The 16606-nt window shown below is 40.3% G+C and overlaps 1 protein-coding gene across 1 annotated transcript in view; it reads left to right on the top strand.

The window, feature by feature from the left end:
- The window catches only part of COL22A1 (collagen type XXII alpha 1 chain), a 197340-nt gene that overhangs the window by 59485 nt on the left and 121249 nt on the right, over positions 1-16606 (top strand). The window contains exons 5-11 of the mRNA XM_042869694.1: positions 4522-4645; positions 6815-7090; positions 8137-8217; positions 8814-8927; positions 9489-9533; positions 13361-13414; positions 14155-14190. Of these exons, the coding sequence (XP_042725628.1) occupies positions 4522-4645; positions 6815-7090; positions 8137-8217; positions 8814-8927; positions 9489-9533; positions 13361-13414; positions 14155-14190 (730 nt within the window). The remainder of the gene's footprint in view (positions 1-4521; positions 4646-6814; positions 7091-8136; positions 8218-8813; positions 8928-9488; positions 9534-13360; positions 13415-14154; positions 14191-16606) is intronic.

The raw sequence follows: 16606 nt of genomic DNA, 5'->3' as shown, positions 1-16606 counted from the left end.
CAAGCATAAATATATTATATTAAGAAAGGCTGAGAGAGATCAGATTCTTCTGTTTGTAGAAGAGAAGGCTCTGGAGCAGTTTCATCCATGTGTATATATACCTGATAGGATATGAAGCTGCATAACCAAGATGTTATAATCACAACATAATTGTGTATAATCAATAGATATCAAGATGTTATAATCGCAATATAATCAAGAGAGTAAGGCAAAACAGACAATGATAACAAAAAGAGAATAAGTGGAAGAGCTTACCCTTTAGCTGAGCTCACCAAAAAACACCAAAAGAGGGGATCTCCAGAAGAGATCCTTCCCCTCTGGTAGCCAGCTCTTAAATAGGTGCAGGAGGGGTGGAGCCTGGCTCCACCCCTTCCAGCAGCACAGGTGAATTGCCTTCACCTGTGCTCCTCTGGCTGACTTATGGCTCGCCTCAGGTGATTAATCAGAGGTTCAGGCCGTGACTCAGCAGTTCCTATACAGAAGCAAAGAAGACAGAGACAGAATTCTGAGTGGTGTCCACTGCCAGGACAGAAAGCAATGGGAACAAATTGAAAACATGAAACTTGATCTAAACACAAGAAAAACCTTCTGTAATGAAAGTGTAGTTAAACAATGTAACAAATTGGGGAGTGTCTATCCATGGAGATACTCAAAACCTTACTGGATGTAGTTCTGGACAGTTGGTTCTAGCAGACCCTGCTTGAGCAGAGGGGTTGGACTTGATTTCAATAGGTCTGTTTCATGATTCTGTGATGTATGGTTCAATACTGCATCCTCTCTACTCCTCTCTACAGCCATGTTTTTCTCTTTCACCTTTTCTTCCAAAGACAGCTGGCAGGCTTGGTCTGTGACCTATCACAAAATTTCTTGTGATCTGGAAACCTCTGCTTATTTTCTTTCTTTCTTTCTTCATCTTCCACTTCTGCCATCCTAACAACCTTAAGTTGTCTGATGTGTGTGGAAATGAAATGGCTTTCTGGAACCTTATTTCACAGGCTCTAGGGACATTGACTGTTAGTGATTTTTAGTTGCTGTGAAAAGGGTCGAATTTTCAGCTGTGTCTTTTTCTTATCAACTGCACGCACCCTATTAGTAACCATTACATTCAATGTCTAAAATGACAAGTGATAATCTTATTTTCTCCTTTGTATTATTTTTATAGTTGTAGGATCTCATGCTGATTGTTACAGATGCAGATTTTTATGCTAAAATAATATATGTAAGAAGGAGACCATGTTGTGTAAGTGGGTAATGGCTAAGAGAGCCTCCTCCTTGGCCATTACCATTTTTCCTTTGTAGAAGTTGTGATTCACCTGACCTTGGAGATGAGTTAATTAACTCCTAGACTAACCTGCAGCACCTGGGGATTCTTATGTCTTAGAGTTTTATAATAAGTTATTCTGCAATCCATCTTGTTGTCAGAGTTATAGACCAAGGAACTGGCAGAGAGCTCCCTTGTAGGTACCAGACATCCAGCAAAGCTCCATAATATGGATCATCAGCTCAGTTCAGCCTGAATAAAAGAAGGAAATAAAACATTTCTGAGGACAGCAGTTCCTACGTAAATTTGAGCTTCTAGATGGAGATGACTTTTTAGTGAGGAAAGAAATGAAAAGAGATGTTGATATTTATGCAGTAATGTATCTCTGTAAAAGATGCAGGGACCAAGGACTTCAGAAACAGTTTTTATCATATCTTCAGAGCAATGAGAGTGTTTTCAGGTTTGCTTTTGGCAGGAATCCCTTCTCTGGCTTCTGCTTGCACTCAGTTCTTCAACACCTTTAAAAATCAGCTGAGGGTGACTGTGAAAAACTCATTATAGTCTTCTATCACTTTAAATCTACTCAATGGACTATTTGTCAGCCACAGTGTGATGAAGTGTGGCTGGACTTATGAGGATGTTTAGGTGCCTAACTCCTAGTTTTTCTGCAGGCATTAAGCATCTGAAAACTTTTTCTGAATCTAGCTTTCATCGTGATATTCATGTTCCTATCTCAGAGGTATCCAGAGAGACTGAGCACAGAGGCCAGCCACCAGATTTGCTTGCAGACTGCCAGGCTCACTATGCTATCAGTACAAGGGATTAAACCCAACCATATGTTTGTATAACTACTCCCTTAGCAAAGTAGTAATGCCACAGTTAGAGTCACTACAGATGAGTAAGTCAATAGGACGACCTGTGCCCAAAATGCAAATCAGGTTCCTAAGGGGCTGGGTTGGCTCATTAAATCCGGTTATGATGGTGAAGGTAGGTGTAAGGAGTGAGTGAGGAAAGTGCATTAGACACAAATTTTGAAATAGAATTTTAGGAGTTGAGCCACAGGGAAGTCTCCCCACTAACAGCACTCTTACTTAGAAATGTTCAAGAGGATGCATTGATAAAAAATGCTTTTTCAACTATCAGCATTGCTGCCTTGTGAAGTTTCTTGAAGGGGGGGAAGGAAAACAGCCCAATCTGTCAGTTGTAGTAAAAGCCAAGACATGCCTCTTCTTCTCTGACAAGCGTAGAGACAGAAAGTATACAAAGCCATTTGACAAGAAACTTGTACTAAGACAGGTCAGCAGTGAAAGAGATCTGGATGGGTGCCCTTTTGAGAAGGCTGATGTGACCAACGTGATTCCCTCCTGCCAAGAATTCCCTAGTCCTTCTTGGTGGCTCTCAGTGCCCCAGTCACACCAGTGTTATTCACCATAGCATCTCTGCCAACAGAGTGACGTCTGACTGGCTTCTTTTTTCAGCCCAAAGAGAGGAGATCTCAAGTTATCTTGCGTGCCTTCAGGGAGGTGGATGCTGGCATGTTGATGTATCAGGGAGGTATGGCTTGTGAATAGCTGCTACTGAGTACTGAGACAGCCTTGTCAACTCTCCAAAGGGAAGGAGCTGGTGGTAAAAATGAGCTGGTGGTAAACGAGCTGGTGGGAGCCTGGCTCAGTTTTCTCTTGTGATGGAAAGCCTCAGACAGTTTCTATGTCCTCAGTGGGAAGACCAGCTTATAGTGGTGTCCAGTCTCCATGGGCTTTTTAAACAGCAAAAATTACAGTACTGGAAGAAGCCACAGTAATACTTGTTCTGAATTTTTAACTTGGCTAAAATGTAGGAAATTCAAAGCACAGATTAGAAGATGATTGAACATTGTGGCTTTCATCATTTGCTGTAATTGTAAAACACAACATTTTGGAAATATTGAGTATGAGATTTTTGCTTTCAACTTTGGTAACAGCTTCTAGTTGAGCATGCCTTTGGATTAACTGTGAAGTATTCCTTAAGAGAATCACTTTTCAGTGTTTTCCTCTTTATTAATTGCTGCTGTTGCCTTTATTTTCTAATGAGTGCTTATGCCTGTCTGCTCAGATGTCCAGAAGCAAAGATATGATATTTAGGAAGGACCTATTTAGGACTAATCAGAGGAGCAGGCTGGCTTGGGCATTACAAACAATGAAGTTAACTGGGAGTATTCAACTGGGAAAAAGAGATGGCTTAGAGGCAATATAAACAAATTTTATAGAATCATGAATGCGTTTACAAAAAAAAAAAAAAAAAAAAGAAAAAGAAAAAGAAAACTAATTAGTTCATTATGTTGCCCCTTGCAAGAACTAAGCCCTAAATGAACAAAAAGAGGCTCATTATACAGTAGTAGCAGAGTAGTGTGATTACTAGCCAATGGATGTTGTGAAGTTTACTAGGCTTCAAGGGGAGACTGGAAAAGACCATACATAGGAAGTTATAAGAGTAGCAATTGTAGATGTCTCTGAAATTGACCCCTGAATCACATAGAGTTGGAGGGAGAACACACTTGTTCTGTTTGTTCTCATTTGTAGATGTCCATTTACAGCTAATGACAAAAAATGGTGATACTGGGTAAATTATGCCTTCTGTCTAGTCCTGTCCTCTCGCTTATGGTATGTTCTTATGTTGGGGCTGAGTCAAACACTTCTGCTTTTTGTAAATTCAGATTTATGCATGAATGATGGAGTCAAAATGAGTAAATTGCTGCCTAAAATGATTATAAGGCTTTATTCAAGAAGGTACTGTTCTCCCAGGCCACCAGCTAAGGAAAGTCTGGGGCAGACATGAGGTGTTGTGCCTGTTTTGGGGAAATATTACAATATTTGTTGCTATAACTTGGTACATTTATAGAGGATTTCAGATGTGCCTGCCCACTGCTGGATGTCTCAGATCTCCTACGCATCTGAAGAAGAATATGATTTACTGAATGTGTGAGCTAAAGCATCAGATGCAACTCAGCTGGTTTGACCTGATGGATCCCATTGTGAAGTTTTCACTGCTCTTTATTTAAGTTGAGAGCTTCTGTGTTGGAATAGAGAAGGGCTCCTCAAGGACAGAACCACATGGAGGGAACAAGCTCATGTTCATTGCTTTTCAGGCTGCCAAATACAGCAGATTTTGTGGGAGCTACGTGATATTTTTGGGAAGCATTGCTGGGATCAGCAGAGTTTTAGAAATTGTGCTCTACATTGCTATGCCTCATACATTTCTGTCTTTTTCCCTCCCCATGCCAGGGATGTATTCCCACAAGGTCTGCCTGATGAATATGCCTTTGTAACTACCTTCAAATTCCGAAAGGCTTCCAGAAAAGAAGACTGGTATATTTGGCAGATTATTGACAAGTATGGCATACCACAGGTATGAGGCCCTTTGCTGCCAGAAAGAGCAGCCTTGTTTCCTTCTGACTGCATGAATCAGCCTTCTTGCCTTAACCTCCCACTCCTTAATTTTCTGTTTTTCTTGCTGAAAAATCTTTACTTTTAATTTGAACCCTGGAGGAAGTATTGCACAGACCTTGATTGTTATTAGCATGCAAGTATATGTGTTAGTTGGAAGGAGTAAGGGAAATACAGCTCTTGAAACTGCTTTTGGGTATGTGTACAGACTGGGAGAAGAACAGCTCTGTGGAGAAGGATGTGGAGGTAAATGAAAAGCTGGATGTTTGCCTCTTTAGGAAAGGATAGCCACACAGATATACAGCAGAACAAGAGCGCAGTGTGCTATAACAGGTTTGAGTACGTACATTCTAGATATCATCTGAAGGCATTATGGACTCTTTACTTAGGAAATGGACATAACACTGTGCTATGAGTCTTGGCTGCTGTAGAATTTGATCCAGTAGTATTTGGCAGGTACTCTCAGGGACTTAGAAGAAAACTACTGTAACAGTGGAATAAAGGTTCACATGATCCTATGTAGCATTCTTAACAGCATGATGTAGTGTAGAGGTTCAGTTGTGCTTTGGAAGGAGGTGGTTTGGTCGAGTTGTTTGTTTTTCAAGTTCATATGTTTTGCTAGAGATGGCTGAAACTTGAACTGCTTGGATGTGGAGGGAAAAAGAACTCTAGATTCTCAGTGATGTTTTCAAAAGTTCCTGAAACTGTAGTGCTAGAATTGTCCTAGAGCTTCAAGAGCCTTGTTTCATGTGTCCAGTAGTGTTTGGGCCACTATAAGTCTGCTGACCTGCTTAGCTTATGGACTGCAGGCACTTCTGAGCTAGCTCTCACCTGAGGGGGCATTTCCAGCCAGCATGGTGCTTGCTGCATGCATATTTTGGGTGAAGTCTGGACGTAGCCTATGTGACTTCCATCAGATACAGTTTAGTGCCAATGTTGCCAAACTGCTTCCAGCTCTGGTTAGTGCACCGCTGCTTCCCCAGGCTCTGTGCTCTGCTCAATTCCCCGCTACTGCTACTAAGTGCTTAACTTTGTAAAAGAGAAAATCAATTTGTAAATGAACTAAAGGTATCATGTCTCAGAAGCCTATTTTTGCCCACTCCATAAGTTGCAACATGGAGTACCTGTAGAATAGGATGTGGGGGGAGAAAGGCAGAGATAAAAGAAAGATGGAGAGAAGCAGTGGTGAGATATTTATTCTGCAGTGTTTTAAATGGAGTGGCATTATTTAGTACAATATGAAATGGGACTTTTGTTTTCATTCATTGAAAGTGCTTTGCCCAAGAGGAGTCACTTAGGACTTTGTTTCTTGTGTGCTATACTTCTTTGATTTACACTGAAAAGAAGGCTATTGAGGCCATCTGTCTTTTATCCCTTCTAGGTTTCCTGCATCCCTAAGCATTGTCTCTTCCACTTCTAATTAGCTGAATTAGACCAGGAACCAGTCTCCAACACTGTCTTTAAATTGCATGGTTTGGCTGTATCCACACTGTGCAAAACCTGGTCCTAGGTCTCCTCCGAGCCTAAGGCATAATCATCATTGTTTTGGTTTTCGTTTGAAAGTGTTTGAAATAACATGTAGGCAGTACAGCTCAGCAGGCTGTTTTCTTATCAGGAAATGAGGGATTTGTCCATGCCCAATGGGATGGTTGAAAGCATGTGATGGTGTCTGAATAGCAGAGTCTATTCTGATGGGAAGTAGTGGAGGATTGTACAGGATCCAGAACAGGCTCAGCTTTGTCTGTAAAACTTTAGAGAGACATTCTGGACATGTGCTACTACTCAGGCATGCCCAAACATTGCCTGGGAGGCATCACAGTGGTATGGGATGAAAACATGCCAAGGAATCTGCTCACAAGTGAAGGCTATAGATTATCATAGGGTTGTGCTCAAACCTGTCTCCTGCCCAGTCTTGTTTTTTAGAACAGGTTTTAGAACCCATCCAGTTTAATGTCATACCCAAATAATGTTCTCTGCTCCTTTCTTGGGCTTCTAACCTCATCCTGTATCATCTCTGGCTTTGGAGTGTTAGTTGGCAAGTAGAAAGAAGAAAGAAGAAAGAAGTAGAAAGAAGGAGGAGGCTGTATGTCTTATTAGCAATAGTACTTACATTACTTTTGTTTGTTTTCAGGTCTCAATCCGACTGGATGGAGAGAACAAAGCTGTGGAGTACAACGCTGTGGGGCTTACCAAGGATGCTGTGAGAGTGGTCTTTCGAAGTGCACGAGTCAGTGATCTTTTTGATCGCAGCTGGCACAAAATTGCCCTCAGCATTCAGTCAGCAGCTGTCTCGCTGTACATAGACTGCAAGCTTGTGCAGATGCTGCCTATTGAAGATAGGGAAAATATCGACATTCAAGGAAAGACTGTGATTGGCAAACGCTTGTATGATAGTGTCCCCATTGATGTAAGTATTGAGTGTGCTGATTAGAACTAGTGTAGCGCTCAGCACTGAGCATTCAGCATGTGTCTGTGTTTTGGGGTGCTTATATTATAATTGGCTCTTTTCTTGAAGCAGCATTGCTAAAATGTGACCTGTGTTACGTAGATAAAACAGGTAGGCATCTCGTTGTGTACAAGACTTACTGCCTGCTTATGTGAGACTGCCATTATCTCTGTAAAAGGGATTAAAAATGAGAAACCCATTTCATATTTCTGACCAGTCTCAGAAAGCAATATACTGAAGATCAGAGACAAAATCATCCACAAATACTATCAAAATGAATACTGAGCTACCCATATAAGGGTGTTTTTTTGTCCGGTCTGGCATTATGAAAATTTCCACCTGTGACAGCAAGAGAGGGGTGAAAAAAGGAAGCCTGTTAACTCAGTTGAGTCACAATATAGTCTCAGTTTCTTGGAAAATAAGCCTGATATTAATGTCTCTTTCTCCAATTGAACTTGAGACCTGCACATTGGATCTGACTGCTGGGTAGCTGTGTTAACCTGGTGTAACTTAAACATGATTGTTTGGTGGTTTGAGACTTAGGTAATCTTTCTAAGCTGCACAAGAAGGATGGAATGTGCTTATTAAATGTGCTAATAACATTTCTCATGCTGGGGTAAATGGTCAGAAGGCACAAGGCGCAACAGTAGAAGAACAAAACTTATGTCTAGATGACATTCTAGGAAGTAGGTGGGCAGAATATGTTTTCTCAGACAAGAATATGTTTTCTTCAGACAAAGAAATTAGCAGACTTTCTTATTTGTATTAAAAACTGCTTAAAGTTTTAATAGGCATATCAAGCTCATTAACACAGCACTCTTGGAGAATGCTGAGATACTGGTCCATTATTGATGGAGGGAGATTGGCTACAGAGCCACAGAATCTTTATGAATTTAGCTCTATCTGGATTTTATTTGTATTCCTCTGCATTGTACATATCCAAACAAAAGGACACGCATTCTTTAATAATTCAATGTCTCTGAGACTTGCCTCACTTTGCCTTCCAGTTTGATCTTCAGCGGATGGTTATTTACTGTGATTCTCGGCATGCTGAGCTGGAGACCTGCTGTGACATTCCTTCAGGACCAGTAAGCTTCTTTTTGTCATTAATTTATTTTCATATGAACACTCTTTGTTGAAATCTATTACACAAACCAGGAGATATATGACAGTGTGGTATTATCATTTTTATAAGGATGGTGAATCAGACCTAGCTATATAACTGGTAATTTAGCAGTGCCTGAAGAGAACCACCGTAAAGAGACGAGTATGAGGAGTTTGAAGTTTCCAAGTCACTTTTGCCCTGTCAAGCTGTCATGACAAACAAAAGTCTGAAGTGATGATGGAACAAAAGAACTTCAGCATGAAATATTCAGCATGAATCCCACTGGTTTTATTTGGGAAAAGCTAACACAGTGCCAATAGCTGCTTAGTTTCCTGTGCCCAGCTCTCAGTAGACACTTCCACTCTCCCTCTTCTCCCCTCGATCTTGGCTAAAGAGTCTCATTGTTCATTTTGCCACATTTTCCTCTATTGTTTGAATGAATTGCTTCTATGAGATTTAATTCCTAACATAATTAACCATGCATTATCCAGTAATGCCTATCCAGTTTCTCTAAAGTGGGTGGAAGAGAAAGCTTTCTATCATCAAGGCTTCATCATGACTTTGGGTGTTTGGATGTAGTGCCAGGTCACAGTCCTGACAGAAGCACCTCCCGTGGAAGTGAGGCCTACTGTTGGCAGTGAGCAAGTTGCCCACCTCAAGACTTTCAATTGCTCCTGTCCTGCTGGACAAAAGGTGAGTGCTGAGCGCATTTTCTTTTTGGTGTGTTATATGGGTTTGGAAATAGAGGCGTAACACCATGCAAGTGAGTTCTAAGAAGGACTGCATTTATTTGTGAGGTGCTTTAAATCTAGTGGTGGTAAGTATTTAATAGAAAGATCTTGACGTGTTATTCACAGGTGAGATCTCTGTTGAGGTGATGGCAATCTTTCCAGATGTTTTCTCTTAATCTAACAAAGTGAGTTTTGACTACGCTGATGGTCTTGACAATAGCTTTGAAAATAAATGGATTATTTTTATCTACTTCGGATGTGTGTATCCTTCTTCAAATGAATGGTAAATGGAGGTAAATATAGCCATGCTGAAAAAAATCTCATACCTTTTAATGATCAAGTGGTTGCTTCTATTGGTTGTGACTCGAACCTTTGAGCAGCCAGCTTCACACTCTAGAAGACGTCATTTTCAGTCTGCTATCTCCTAAAACAAGAACATTCTTTTGTAGCCCTCAGTGACTGTGAGACTGAGCCTCTCACTGCATTATACAATGAAGTCTGACTGATCATGTATTTTCTTTAGGGGGAGAGAGGCTCAATTGGCCCTGAAGGTCCTAAAGGTCAAAAGGTCAGTAGGATGTTCTTATTCATCTGTTTAATAAAAACAACTGCAAAAAGTGTCAGACTATGCTGAGGAGTTGAATATTTTGAGAAATAAGAATTAATTTAGCATATCACTTAGTTTAGATGCATTTCAATGATGCTTGGAGTGCTGGGGATTCTGCCTGACTTATCTTTTCTCTAGGTTTTTGCATTTGAGTCTCTGTTTCTACTCTATGTTACTTTAGAATAAATGTATTCAAAAAGCTTTTCCTGTTGCTTCTAAACTGGCATTGTTGCAAACCACTGTAATTGACTATGACATGCACAACTTTCATGATGAGTCACCTGGAAACCCTTCTGTGCTGAGCCTAGCTCAGCACCAATAGAGAGCTGTAGGTTAGGCAGGAGCCTCCCAATCACTCTAAAAATCACTTGAGACTGGGGCAATGAACTACCCACGGTCTGTTATTATCAAGTGTGTTTGAGTCATGAGCTTTTATTAAATACAGACCACTCTCCTTACTATGCTTATTCCTACATGATAGGGTAGGAGAATGGTTGTGATGGCTGCTTTAAATTTCACAGTGCACAGTTCACTCCATATTATCCTGCATATTCTGCAGCCTTCTTTGATGTATGTATGTATACCTTCAACACAGACATACCCCTTCTTGCTTGGCTCCAGTTAGAGATGTGAAACAGCAGACTGAGAGGGGAGCAGTTGTAGTGGAAGAAAACAGAGATTCGCATTGCTTTGGAGATGAAAGTTGGTCATGATGGTGATTCCTATTTTCACCATCTATGTGATTAAAAAGCCTTTGGGGGTACAATCTGTATTCAAAACTGTGTCCATCTGAATTACTTTTGAAAATTCAATCCCTCTGAAACTGGTGAAAAAACTAACTGCAACCCAGGAAAAGGTATTCAGCTGTCCTGAAACAACTCCCAGTTGGAGGGAAGAGGAAAAATCTGAGGGTTTTGGAAGGCCAGATATCCTCAGCACTGTTTTTTGTTGGTGGTTTCTTTCTGTTAGTTGTTTTATGGGTGAGCTTGTCTTCTCTCTGCAGAGAGAAGCTTTGAATGATGAGGATAAGTGTTTTGGGGTATGTTTCTGATGATAATAAAGAACATAGTTGCATTAATGCTCTGATGTGCACACCCGAAACTGCAGAAATTATTTCCTTATGTGAATATAAATAGTAACTTTCTATTTTAATATGTGACAGCTTAAATAATGAGGGTCTGTTTTGAAGAATGGCAGTCAGTATTGTCACGAGGAGGCTGCAGAAGGTCGATTATGATTATGATAAAACCACCCTGCAGCAACGTCCTGTTGTCTTTCTCTGCTTTGAAAAGGTCTTTGCACTGGTGAGGATGTCGGTACTGTATATAACAGCACTGTGTGGGAGATATTAGGTGATTACCTGACGGGCATGTCCAAGCATTGCATCAGAAGGCTTTCATTAACAGATCCGCTAAGTGGGTGTCCCACTCCCCCGAAGTGGGTGACTCAGTGGCTCTGCAGCTATGTGTCATTTCTCCTTCAGTTTAGTGGTCCATGACTTGCATACTACCAAGGCAGGACTGTGTGACAAGCTCTGAGAACTGGGGATGAGAATGTAACTGATGGTTGAATACAGACAATTTAGCTTCTTTATCTGCTAGCAAAGCACAGATTTGGTTCATCCCCAGCCTTTAGTCTCTGGGGATGGTTGCCAGCTCTCAGCATTGATGGATCACGGCTGCCAGGTCTATGGCTAGTATGGCTCACCTTCCTTCAATGGTTGTAATTCATATTTAGACATGGAAAAACTCTTCTAAAATAGGTAAAAGACAACCTTCTAGAGGGTAGTCGAAGGGAATGGCTCAAGTAGTATGACAGAGAATAAGACAGAACTGCCTGTTCAGGATAAACTGATAAATAGATGTGGCACCTAGAGACATGGTTTAGTGGTGGTGGATTGATGGTTGGAATTGATGAACTTAGAGGTCTTTTCCAACCTTAATAATTCTACAATTCTACGATTCTATGATTCCTTACCAGCAAAAATTAAATTATTAATGTTATCAATAGCAGTTCTTGCAGAGATCAGCTAAAGACTATGGCTTGTCACAGTCTGTGCTCTATGTGCAGGAACTAATGCCTCTCTCTTCCTCACTGTATTACTGAGGTACCCAGACTAAAATGCTGACAAGTGGTAGAAAGTGGATGCTATCTGCAGCAACCCAGTATTAACATGTTGTATACCAGGTCACATAGAAATCAATGGCTTCTGTATTATGGCTTTGAAATGTCCATATGTTTTAGGATCATTCAGCTCGTCTCCTCATTTCTGAGATGAGTTATGTTTGAAAGCTGTGTTGCTCTTGTGTGACATAAATGAAAGAGTTGTGTCTTCAAGAAAGACTAAGTAAATTAAATAAATAAAGATCAAACCTAAGAATATAGTTGTTTAAAATGTGCTGTCAAGCAAGTACAGCATGAGAAAAGATTAAGCAGTAATTACTTAAATGTCTCTATTTAAAGTAAACTAATTAAGAAGGAAAGGAGTTATCACAAGAAGGTGGAAACAGTGATGTCAGGGCTCTGAGTCAGAAGTCACCATTTTCTATACAGACATTATTAGTATGGAGCATCTCTAATTAGGAGTGATTTGCATGGCTGAAATCCAATCCTAAATGACTTGAACTCAAGGAGTATTTAGGGGGACTGTAGACGCTTGGGCATTATCAAACAACAATTTAAAGACCAATACTGAGAAATACCCTAGAAGGGACTCTGTGGCCATATAAGAACCCAGGAAAGAAGCTGATTCATCATTCAGTTTATGGGAGTAACCTGAGAAGTTAGTCCCACCAGGGAGTACTTTTAGGTCAGTGTTCAAAAGCAAAGCAACCTGCTTGTCCCAAAATGGGGATCTGTGGAGAGGCTAATAATGGTAAGGGAAGGCAACTGTAAAACTAGGCTAAGACAGATTTCTTAGTTGTTGCTTTGGTTTGGGTTTTGGTGTTGGTTTTTGTCACTGTTGTTGGTTGCTTGTTTTTTAACTAGACCAGCAATAGCTGCTGGCTTATTCAGTCCCTGTTTGAAGAAAGAGTAATGGCTACTTGTTTCTTTGTGTTTTTTTTTTTGTGGGCTTTTTTTTTTTTTCGTAGGAGGGAGAAGTAAAATCTCTTTAGCCAGCTTTTTGTATGTTTCCTTTCTTTCGTTTCCATTTGAGGAAGCAGTGAGTGTGCTTGTGTGTGTTGTACCTTTCTGCCAGCAGATCTTGAAAATCTGGTGTGAGTCAAAACAATGCTTTTTAAAAAAAATTGGAAGTATAAAAATAACTCTAAAACCTTAACAATATTCACAGGTTTATTTTTTTCCACATCTTAGGTGTGCACCTTCTTGGTCTTACGAAAACCAACTTTCTAAGTCCTTCCTGGCTTACCAGAAAATAATGACTTTTGAAGTACCTCTGTGCCTTGCCAGTGCACCTGGAATACTTCTAGCAATGTTTTCATATGAAAAAAAAAAAAAAAGAAAAAGTATGTAATTCATGCAAGTCATTATAAATGCAATGAAGTCCACCCCATCCTTCTGGACTTCTTGGCAGGAGTGAAATCTTGTCACTGGAGAGAGGTGGAAACAGAAGTGTCTACAATCTCAGCCAAATTTTCATTGCACTGCCTTCCAAAAAAAACCCCAAAGCAAACAAGCTACCCACAAAATGCAAGCACCAATGTGGTGCAACTTACAAGTGAGGCCAGCAGGGAGGTGTAAGAGGACATCTCATCTGTTATTCCTGTGCCTGTCAGGAAGGAGGTGAATTATCTCTGTGTTACCAATGACCTTTCTTCTTTTCCAAGGGAGAAAGTGGCAGCCAAGGGCTTCCTGGACCCAGAGGAGAAAAAGGAGAGTCAGTAAGTACAAGAACAATTTCAAGAAAGGCAAATAGAATGCAAGTAGTTGTTCTCTCCTCTACTGTGAACTTTTGCTGGTGACGCTGGTGTACTCTGAATGTTTTTCTTGCTGGGTCTTTGTATCAGGGAGAAGCTGGTATTTCTAGCATTTGTTGGTATATCTGAGGGAAATGAATTGAATCATCCCTGACTTCAGTTGATAACTAACTTAGTATTAGCCTTTAAATCAGTATTTGACTTGGATGTACTTGGTTTTAGCACAGCTGCACATTCAGCAGGGGACAATAAGAGGCAATTGCACTCAGAAGATGGAAATCACTCCTAAAAACATACGTCCAGCTGACCAAGATCCAGCTTCCTCCAGCTTCAGTTAATACAAATGCCAGGCTGAGTTTCTACAAAATAAAATCTTTATCCCTAAGTAAAACTCATTCTATTAATGCTTGTTGCCATTTTTGATTTTGGTAACATAGTTTTAGACTCCAACATAACTATCAAAGAGGATGTCTTTCTGGTGCTGAAGGAGAATTGGTGATGAGTTTTCTGTTTTAATTTGTTGTTGAATTATTATCAAGGAATTTTGTCAAAAATGTCTTTCCCCATGTTATCTGTCCTATGAATATGTGTGTATGTATATATTTGTGGTATGTAGATATCAAAGAAGGGGTGAAATACTTATTTATTGCACAGTTTGACATCCTTGCTAGCAAATGTACTTTCTTCTCTTTTCATATTTCTAGGGCAGAGCCTATGGCAGAGGAGAAAAAGGAGAAAAGGTAATGTAGTATATAAACCTTCGTTGGACTAGTTAAATGAGAGATGCTAGCTGTTGCTTTACCTTAGCTCAGAAAGTATATTTGAAGTGCACAAGATGCAGTAAATGTGATACATTTGGATCTTTATGGGAAAGTTTTTTACTGGGTTAAACTTCCCTCTAAAGAAAATCTTTCAATTGTTCACTGCTTTTCCCCTTCGTGTTCTTTGACTTTCCTTTGTGCACTGGAAATGTAAAACTATTAAATTGAAATCATAATCTTTGCTTTATGTAAGCAGCTGTGAGTTCATGGAAGATAACGCTGTAAAGCAACTGGCTGGAAGGATGGAAAGTAAACAGAATGTATAAGTTCAAGTTTATTGAATTTTCAATGGGATTAAATTTGGGTTGTGAGGATACTGCTGTAACTCTTTTGCTCCATTGGATCTTTTTCATTAGTAACCTGTAGGATGAAAGCCAGAGTATTTTCCTACTGCAAATATGAGCTGAGACAGAGAAATAAGACTTCGAGGTTTGAAATTACAGGTACAGAGAAAAACCACTGCAAATTGCTGGGTCACCTGTCTTGAAAAATGTGTTCAGTTGCAGTTAACAATGAGGAAAAAAACATAACTGGACTAAACTACCTTTAAAAGGATCTGAGTTTCCAGACAATTTTAGCCCATTCCCCTTTTCCCTCAACAAAATGAGACTGCAGAGGACAAGTTTCTGCCTGCAGTTCCATATTACACCTAGATATGGATGTTTTCTTTATCACTAAAATGGAATTTTATGTTGTGGAATGGGAAAACATTGACAAGAGGGTATAGGAGACAAATGGATAAAATAAGGAAGAAGTCATGCTTCCTGCTGAAAATGGGATTGAGTCAATAGAGCTGGTTTCCACGAGTTCCATAGTTAACTAATTGCTCAGGGAATTTAAAATAATATTGGTTTGTGGTCTGAAAGAGAGAATGGTGCAGTAGCATGAACATGGCATTTATGACAATTGCATCTTCTCATTTGTTCTTTCTGTGACTGATTTATTGATTGTTAATAGTGGCAATGCATCATGTGAAATTACAAACTAAATGAGGGTTGTTCATGGCAGGAAATATTATTGAGCTGGGCTAGAGACATGGGGGTTGTAAAGCACACATTTCAGCATCCATCTTCCTGTAGTCCTCCCACTGACAGCCAGTATTTAGCCTCTGAGACTCGGAACTCAGCCTTTGGAAACCAGCTTGTGCTTGGCAGGTAGTGAGAATCAGCAGTCTGATGGGAAACATGATGTTTGTAATGCAAGTTGTGCTGCAGTTGAGGCAAGTTCTTGTTTTCTTATGTTCTGATCTCTGCAAAAAGTGGTAGAAAACATTACTTCATCTCTATTAGTCCCATACCTGAAAAAAAAAAGGTCTGCATGTCTGGAGGGCAGGAGGTAAAAATAAGAAGGTCCAACAGACGTGATGTGCTTATACAGAACTATTCTGATTGGGATAGCCAAACAAAATAGACTGCCCTGAATGACGATGTGGGCACAGAGATCCATGAGTTAATGGTCAGTTTTTGTTTATTTGGTATTCCTGCCAGCTCAAGCAGTGTGTGCTCAGCTGTGGTAGCCAATATGTGTGTGCCCCATGCGTGTGTGCTCAATGGTTTAGAGTCACTGCTGTTGCTGTTGGAGAGCCCAGGTCTATCTACTGTGACTCACTGGCTTGAATAAAAGGAAGATCTGGGGATATGGCACAGAGGGAGGGACATAGTTAGTGGGCATGGTGGTTATAGGGTGATGGTTGGACTAGATGAGCTTAGTGGTCTTTTCCAACCTTAATGATTCTGTGATTCTATGTGAATATAATTGTTCTTGAATGTAAAAGATCGTCTTCAAGGTCAGCCTTCAGGTGTGAAGTTGAGCCTCCAGGAGAAAGCAGTTAGGATTTTATGCTGGCTGGGGGGAATCACCCATGCAAAAGGTTTCCATTCAGTGGATGTAGACCATGACTCTTTCTTTGTGCCAGAAGAAGTCTCCATGAGAGGGAGGTAACAAGAATTGTGGAGAGATGGGATGCAAGTGTCTGCGATGCTAATTGACATCCATACTTGTGAAAAAAGGAGGAGGGCAGTGTAGGAAATGAGACCCTTTCCAGACAGAAGAAAGTGACACCTGAAAGGAAAGGGTTCATGTGACTCTTTTTCATTTTCCTGCTGTGCTGTAATGGATGCATGAGCATGAATTCTTGTTTTTCACTGGCTGTGACAGATTTGTTTCCTTGATTTTTTGTGCGTATGGGCCAGTGCTGGGAAAACAGATTAGACACTGGACTTCAAACAGTTGCAGTCTAAGCAATCTTTGCTATTCACATCCTTTGTAAGGACAAGGCTACAATCCTAAGTGTTGATAGATTAAGGTTCTCACCTTTGAGAGGATTGAGATGAGG

The sequence above is a fragment of the Lagopus leucura genome, unplaced genomic scaffold (genome assembly GCF_019238085.1).
Source record: "Lagopus leucura isolate 7727_CA_CO unplaced genomic scaffold, USGS_WTPT01 Super-Scaffold_100002, whole genome shotgun sequence".
In the NCBI taxonomy this organism is placed as follows: Eukaryota; Metazoa; Chordata; class Aves; order Galliformes; family Phasianidae; genus Lagopus; species Lagopus leucura.
The sequence above is the reverse complement of the archived record's forward strand: the minus strand, read 5'-3'. Positions and strand labels throughout refer to the sequence as shown.